This window comes from Eleginops maclovinus, chromosome 8 (assembly GCF_036324505.1).
Source record: "Eleginops maclovinus isolate JMC-PN-2008 ecotype Puerto Natales chromosome 8, JC_Emac_rtc_rv5, whole genome shotgun sequence".
NCBI lineage: Eukaryota > Metazoa > Chordata > Actinopteri > Perciformes > Eleginopidae > Eleginops > Eleginops maclovinus.
Genome location: NC_086356.1, coordinates 3,094,452 through 3,102,799, shown reverse-complemented (window position 1 = coordinate 3,102,799; position 8,348 = coordinate 3,094,452). Strand labels below are relative to the sequence as shown.

The 8,348-nt window shown below is 39.5% G+C and overlaps 1 protein-coding gene across 1 annotated transcript; it reads left to right on the top strand.

The window, feature by feature from the left end:
* Positions 1-2,522: 2,522 nt before the first annotated feature.
* txnl1 (thioredoxin-like 1) lies at positions 2,523-7,853 on the top strand. The gene is made up of 8 exons (XM_063890298.1): positions 2,523-2,801; positions 4,054-4,150; positions 4,816-4,989; positions 5,869-5,991; positions 6,114-6,183; positions 6,284-6,456; positions 7,404-7,508; positions 7,612-7,853. Exons 1-8 carry the CDS (start codon positions 2,704-2,706, stop codon positions 7,639-7,641), a joined length of 870 nt encoding a protein of 289 aa, XP_063746368.1. The 5' UTR covers positions 2,523-2,703; the 3' UTR covers positions 7,642-7,853.
* The last annotated feature ends 495 nt before the right edge of the window (positions 7,854-8,348 follow it).

Below are 8,348 nucleotides of genomic sequence, written 5' to 3'. Positions count from 1 at the left end.
AAGGCTTTTTGCACATCACCCTTCCAATGAGCTCTTCCTGGTGCAAAGTACGCTGGATTGTGGAACGGTGAACAACTACACCATCAGCAGCCAGATGTTGTTGTAGTTCTCTGGAGGTGGTCTGTGGCTTCTCTGTGACCATTTTCACCATCCTTCGCCTGTGCCTTTCCCCTATTTTTGTCGGCCTACCACATCTTTCCTTCACACGGACTGTTCCTGTGGCCTTCCATTTCACAACTACGTTTCTGACTGTGGAGACAGACAGTTTAAACCTGTCAGATAATTTTTTGTACCCTTCTCCTAATTTATAATGTTGGATTATCTTAGCTTTCAGGTCAGTGGAGAGTTGTTTTGAGGTCCCCATCTTGCCACTCCCTAAGAAAGAACCTAGGCCAGGCACAGCCAGCTATTACCTATGTTAAATAGCCTTTTTCATGATTGGTTCCACCTGTCTTTGTAATTGAAGGTCTAATGAGCTAATCAAAGCAATTTTGTGCAGCAACCTGTCAGCTATAAATCCGTACAGGTGTTGAAATGAATGCTATTTATAAGGGTGCCCAAACTTTTGCACATCCCATTTTTTGCATTTTATTTTATTATAATAAAACTATGTAATGCTACCCTAAGAATTTTGGTCTGGAAAACACTAAAACGTCTACATCTTTGTAGGAAAACAAATGTTGTTGCTGTGATCTTCTATTATAAAGGAAAAGCAAATTGTCATGAAATCTCAGAGGGGTGCCCAAACTTTTGCATACCACTGTATACCCATAGGAGCAATTTAGGGTGACGTGTCTTGCCCAAGGACAAAACGGCATGTTGATTGCAGTTGTGTATATCATATACAGTATATATATTTATGGAGTATTAGATTACATGTAATGGGAATTACATAATCAGGTTTTTTTAAATGAGGTTACTGGATTCCCTTACAGTTGCATTAAAAGACATACCAGACTACTGGTATTTTAAAAAATGGGGATAACTGGTAGGATTGGCATGCTACATTAAATTCAATTGATGATGATGATATGTCTGTATGTACAAAAGCACACATTTTTATTGTTGTGGTAAACTACACTGAGAATAGGAATCATTTTCAGTTAAAAAATGTCTTGGTTTCTTCTTCTATTTAGATTTTTTGTAATAATTCACATTGAGGGAATCAGTAATCAGGTTTTATTGCCTTAATGATTTAATATACTAAGATACGTTCACTGATTACATTTTATAACATGTAAATATTTGAATAAAACACATTTTTAAAGTTACCCCTCCTTGCCCTAGTATTGTGCAGAAATGTAAAAAAGTGTTATGCAGAATTTCACATTATGGGATTAGAGGAAGGTCCCAAAAAGTGTGTTTATGTAAAGGTTCACAGATCAGGGAGAGAACATCCTATATTATGACCACTGGACTGCACTGACTGCTTCATTCACTTCAACAGCCAAATGAAACTTTTCACACACAAATGGAGGAATAATCCAAAGTTTAGGGCAGACATTTCACAGGTGAATAGGATACATTCGTTTTTATAAGGAAATAGTTTAACTGACACTGATATTATAATGTTATAATGTAATATATATTATTATAATGCCTTTTTTTAAGGGGTCTCCAAAGATGATGTATTATGCTTTTCATATTTGTATGTAGAGTCTCTCCTGGGACATGTCCCCATGCTTTAATGTTCAGAAAGCTCTTTATGTTTCTCATACTGCCTGTGCTGCAGCACCTCTTTTCACCCTCTGTCTGAAACCAGAGCCCAGTCTGCTCTGATTGGTTAGCTGACCTGCTCTGTTGTGATTGGTCACCAGTCTACTCCTTATTGTCTCAAAGGTTAGGAGTTTCCAGTTTTCCAAATTCAAGACCTCTTATGTAATCCTGTGGGGCAGTAAAACACCTACAAACCATAAACTGTTTCTATAAAGCTAGAATCGTCGAAGCTGCCAAATATTGGAGAAGAAGGAAACCCCTGCCTTCCCATCAAAAGCATAATCTAATCCGAAATGAAAAAGAAATGGCACAATGAGTGGGATAGAGGAGTTAAGAGCAGACATTTTTATAATATCCAAAGGAAAGTTGGAGAAACAGGTGAAGTCGACAGAAGACAAAAAGAAGACATCATTTCCAGAATGAGAAACGGTCACACGGTAATAAATAGCATATTATTCATACCGAAAAAATCATCAGACAAATGTGAATATTGTGGTATTGACAAAACAGTTGAGCACGGTTTTATGCAATGTCCAATATACCAGCCAAGGTTCCGTTTATTACTGAAGGAAGCTCTTAAAAGAAACCAATCAGAATTAAATATAAAAGAGATGTTGCTAATGAGTTCGAGGGCATGTTTACAAAGCAGTACTGAGGTTTTTTTAAAAGGACTGTATTAAGGATTTTTGGGTTATACCGTGCTGATCCACTCTCCACTCCAGAAGGTGGCGGTAAATGCACCTAAAAGCTGTTTTCCAACTGCGATTAAAACAACAGAAGAAGAAAGAACCCCACCTTTCCGGTTGTCTATTGGCCAATCAGGAGTCCACATCCTGAATCAGCTCACTGCCGTGTGGCTCCGACAACAGCTAGTTAGCTAATTTACTGACAGAAAGCTAAAAACAAAACACTTTTTTAAATTAATAACCAAGTTTTCTGTCCTGAACATCACCCGCACCCACTAACAACACAGCTGCAAACTCTACAATGGTGGGTGTGAAAGTGATTGGTAGCGACCCCGACTTCCAACCGGAGCTAGCGGCCGCCGGCTCCAGGCTCGCCGTGGTTAAGTTCACAATGGCTGGGTAAGCTAAACATACTAGTACGATGCCAAGCGGCTAGCTAGGCTTAGCATGTAGTCTATCATTTCAACTTAATGGAAAACATTAAAAGCTTCGTCGTTTAAGTGTTTTATGAAGCTGACACCACCTCGGCAGCTACGTTATGAAACGTTGGTTTCATATCAAGGAAAGCAAGGTTAGCATGCTATTGTTAGCATGCTAACTAGCTCTATTGCTTACAATGACATAGCAGTATTACTGTAACTTGGATGGTGGAGGGCTGAGCAATGTTTACAAACTTTTTACATTCATCATTTGACCAGATAATTGTTTGGTAGCTTGCTGTTTAATTTGCTTTCTTTACATTACAATTAATGTGCAGTTGTATTATGAATTAGCACTTTTATATTATCCTTGTGTGTATTTTTATTTGTGTAACTCTGGCACAAAGAAATGTCCTATGGTATAAATAAACTCTGTCTTAATGTTAATGTTTTACGTCATATAAAAGTTAATCAAAACATTGGCGGTTTTTGAAAGTTGTGTAAAACAAAACGAGCCCTTTTCTGTTTACATAATAGAGACGTTTTTCAGTTTCTACTGTTAGTACATTAAATACCATGTGGCATTCGTGTGAACAATAAGGTAATCACACTTTGTATTTCTAAGCTCTGAAAAAAGGGGGATGGATGTTTATTTAAAAATAGAATCGCAGTAGCAAGACCTACTGTGTCGACAGCTGCTGTGTGTATGAATATGTAGGTCCTGTTTTCCTTCACTATTAATAAAGATGTAAAATATAGGGTCTTGGGAAGTTTGGAAGAAAAACTTGAAACACCAATGCTATTTGCAGATGTATATTGTATTGGTCAGCTGATTAGGTCATAGGTTTCTGTTTTAGAAATGTTTATGTTCGGTTGTGATGTATAAAGTTACCATCAGACAACATATAAGTGTCAATTTTGTAATAATATTCCTTAAAATTCCAGAATTGGTCAGGCTATAACCAGTTATTTTATATAAATAAAGGTAGTGTCTGTAATTACATTTGTATTTGTGTCACTTATCTTTTAACTAATAACCAGTAAAGAAACCAACAGCGTAGAGACCCTTTTAAGCCATGAATTATTATTATTCATAACTTAAGAGAAAAAGCTGGAACCAGCCAATGTTTTTTTCACAGCTTATTGATTGTTGACCTGTTGATTAGCTGACTCATCGCTTCAGCAAATCTTTAGAGATCAGATCACTGAATCTTTCCCGTGCCCCCACTTAGGTGTCGGCCCTGTGTCAGAATAGCGCCGGCTTTCAACATGTTGAGTAACAAGCACCCACAAGTCGTCTTCCTCGAAGTAGATGTTCATGTCTGTCAGGTAAGTCTGATCTGTGCACCCCCCACATGGTTTCTATCCAACAGAGTGCTGTGTTGAGTAATGATTCATGAGGAACGCTCACTTTCCCCTAAAAACCCCGGTGTAGCGTTGGGATTTACATTTATTATGTTATGATTTTATAATTATTTGAGCTGTGACAAACCAGAGCTGAACAATGAATATATATCTTATGAAAGCTACACCCTAACTCTTGGGATTTTCCCTCTCTCAGATAATCTTAGATACAATAAAACAGAATAATAACCGACCAACCAAAATGCATGTAGGCTGTCTGGCTCTGTTAGTAAAGCATGCGGCTGTCGACTTCAAGTCAAAGACGTTTGATGGTTTTCTGCAGAGAGATACTTTGGGCTGTTTGGCTCACTTGGGATTGATGTTGCTGAAATCACTTATTAGCACTTTGGAGGCCGTTAAAAATTCAAGCCTCAGTAACAAAACAGTGCTGACTCATGTATTCAGGCTGTATTCAAGACACTTCACTTCAAGTGAGAATGAGTTTTTCCTGCGCATCATGACAAAGAGATTTAAACTTGTTGGACTTGTGAACCATGGGGGGAAAAAAGCTGCACGCCACGATATCCAGCACGCTGTCGCATGAATATATACAAGGCACATTTTTATTAAACCTTTTTTCTTTCTCTCAGGCAACAGCCGCAGCCAACAGCATCTCAGCCACGCCGACATTCTTGTTCTTCAGGAACCGGGTCCGGGTGGACCAGTACCAGGGGGCGGACTCCGCAGGTCTGGAGGAGAAGATCAAACAGCACACAGAGAACGACCCCGGAAACAGCGAGGACTCCGACATTCCAAAGGGATACGTAAGTCATGGCGATTTTTCCTGAAGGCTTTTGGTTGTATGTGTGCAGGAATCAATATTACCGTTCATAAGAAGCCATCAACATTTCCTCCACTCCCACTCTTGAAAAAGCCATTATTTTGTAGCAATCCAGGTATGAACTGCGTCAGCCCAGAGTCAGAAATCAAAGACAGATCAAGTCAACACACAATATATGTACATTTAGAAACAGCAGAAGGCAATACGTACAGTGTTTATGTGAACTGGATTGATTTTGGATCTGTCAGTTTCCCAGAAAGGACTTTTAATAAAGGCAGACCGACCTAGAGTCACATCCTCCCTTAAATCCTGAATCAGAAATCCTTTATTCGTCCCAAATCAGTGAAATTTACATCGTTACAGCAAAGAGGATAGTTCAAATAAAAGGCAAATCAAACGTGCAGACCATCATATTTAAAAAAACAAGCACACGTTAACGAAATTAAAATCAAATAAGGACACAGCCACGGTATAGAAATACGTAGCAGCATTATAAAAGTTAATTCACAATGAAATTATAAGAGTATGTATTATATAAATGCTCTTAAAGCACTTTGAATTGCTTTGTGTTGCAACGCGCTTTAAAAACAAACAGGCCTTATTACCATGTTCAAATCCATAAACCAGCATAGACATTTAACCGGAGCGATGCTTTGTCCGTGCTTACTGCTTACTTGGTTCTTAAACTCCAAAATAAGACAATTATTCATGCTAAATAAAACAATGTGTTGTAACAAACACGTGATTTTGTTAGTCCTAGTAAAATGTAAACTATAATGAACCAACAACAATGTTTCTACAGATTTTCCTGGTTAAAAAAGAACCAAAAACCCAGAAGTTATTGTAGTCTTTGTTTTATCAGATGGACCTCATGCCTTTTGTCAACAAAGCGGGCTGCGAGTGCCTCAACGAGAGCGACGACTGTGGCTTCGATAACTGCCTAATCAAAGACTCCTCCTACATGGAGTCTGACTGTGATGAACAGGTATGAGCTGCACTCTTTCAGAAGGGTTTAAAAAATACTCCACCCTTCAAACTCCACCTCTGGTTAATTGAGTGTTATGGTATTTTGTCTTATATGTCTTTTTGTCCTTTACTCTTACCTAGCTGCTGATAACTATCGCGTTCAACCAGCCGGTGAAGCTCTTCTCTATGAAGCTAATCTCCTCAGACTTTGGTGAGTATGCTTTACACTTATATTCCTAAACTCTATTTATTTATATGTAGAATTCCCCGCTAACTTCCGTCCTATCCTTCCACTCCCTTGCCCCTTTCAGCCCAAGCCCCTAAGGTGGTGAAGGTGTTCATTAACCTCCCTCGGTCGATGAGTTTCGACGACGCCGAGCGGAGCGAAGCCACTCAGGCTCTGGAGCTGTCGGAGGAAGACTACAAAGAAGACGGTTTGATTCCTCTGCGCTACGTCAAGTTTCAGAATGTACAGAGTGTGACGGTGAGGACGGGAGGATTACCAACATTACTGAAACATTTCTGTGTTTATTAATACTAATAATACATTGGCTGGACTGGTAGCCGGCGCTGCTCAAAAATAATTCAACTGCAGGAAATGCAACCCTGTAACGGTCACTGCTTTGAATACAGTAACAGGGCTGCTAATCAATGCTAATGTTAGCTTTTACCTGAATTAATGCTCGTAGCAAAATGTAATACTACTTTCAAGGCAAGGACAAACGTAGATATTTAACTAAAGACAGATCATCTCATCTTATTCTGATAGTATGAGTAACAGGGTTGTTTCGAGTGCCTTAAAGAGGGCTTAACTGTGGTCGACCCATGGCAGTAGCACGTAGCTTGAAAGTGTAATTTCCTCTGTCATGTGACTTACCGTTTTCACTTCCTCTTCCAGGCTTCAAAGGTTTCGCTAGCATGTTGTGGGACACGCCTTCCGTGTAAAATAACTGTTATTTACAATACGTTTGTGATTTAACAAATTGCTTTGAGCACTACCAACAGATGTATACACCAACATATAATAGCAAAACAAGTCAGCATGTTTGAAAATGTTAGGATTATTTAAAAAAGGTAATAGGTGGGACAGAACATGCCCTCCAATATTGGAACACCCCATTTAAATGTGTGTACTTGCTAACACAGTGATGGTAAATGGGTCTGAATTCATAGTATGATGAAAATGATGTCACATGTATGCATGGTGCTTCGGCAACAAAAATCTTGCTCCGTCCCAGCCACTGACGTATGAGGCTCTTGAGGTGCCGGCTGAGCAGATTGTCGTTGCCGGAGTAAGGACCAGTTTTCAGGAGCTGAGAGCCAGTGCCGCCATACTGGAAACACAACAAACGGCTCCGAACGGGCCCTGGAAACACCTCAGTACTAAAGGGTGTGTTGACTAATGGGGTTTTTTTTTCCCCCCATTACCAGTTGTTCATCAAATCAAACCAAGGAGACGAGGAGACGACAAAAATCAACTATCTGACCTTCATCGGGACTCCAGTGCAGGCCACCAACATGAGCGATTTTAAGAGGGTACGTGCCCGTTAGCGCTCACTGGATTTGTTTTTGTTCAGCTGCGTTCATGAGTGTGTTGTAATCGCTGACGGCCTTTCTATTCTGTTCTGTTGCCTTCTAGGTTGTGGGAAAGAAAGGGGAGAGTCACTGAAAAGAAGAGGAAGAGGAGGCTGCAGATACATCCAAGGACTTTCCCTCTGCCAAAGTTGCCACACACACACACACACACACACACAGCATCCAGCTCACCTCCTCAAGCTCTGATATGATTTCTCCGTATGTGGAGACTGGTTCTATAAATGATTTGTATTGTAATTCTGATGAAAGTCACTGTAAATAAAACACAATCCTTTTTCAAAGGCATGTGCCTTGTTTCTGAATAATTTCTCGAATAGGTGAAAGAATATCTACTTAAATCTTGTAATTAGTGAGCATTTTGCCCCTTCCTGTTCCCTTGGCTTAAAGTAAAAGTGTTTTTGATCTGAAATAAGGTCTGGGGTTGACACAAGCTCAATAAAAGTTCAGGGGTTGTACGACACAAACGCAACAGCTGTTCATGTCAGCATTAATTGATTTGTCACTTTATTTCCGTACATAAGTTACGCAACCTATGTTTTATTCTTCTGTTGACCAAATCACACAACCTTCTCCTAAACCGGACAAAGTAGTTTTGCTGCCTTAGTGTCACATAGTACTTCACGTTTAGTTATGCAACCCTAACTTGGATCCTTTCCAAGTTGCTTCCGGTGGAATAGAAGTTTATTTATAAAAGACTGAGTGCATGAAATGAAGGAACGTGGCAAAAGTTGCTTGTAATTTGTAGGAGATCAAACTAAAAATGTGCAATATCTTTGTGCA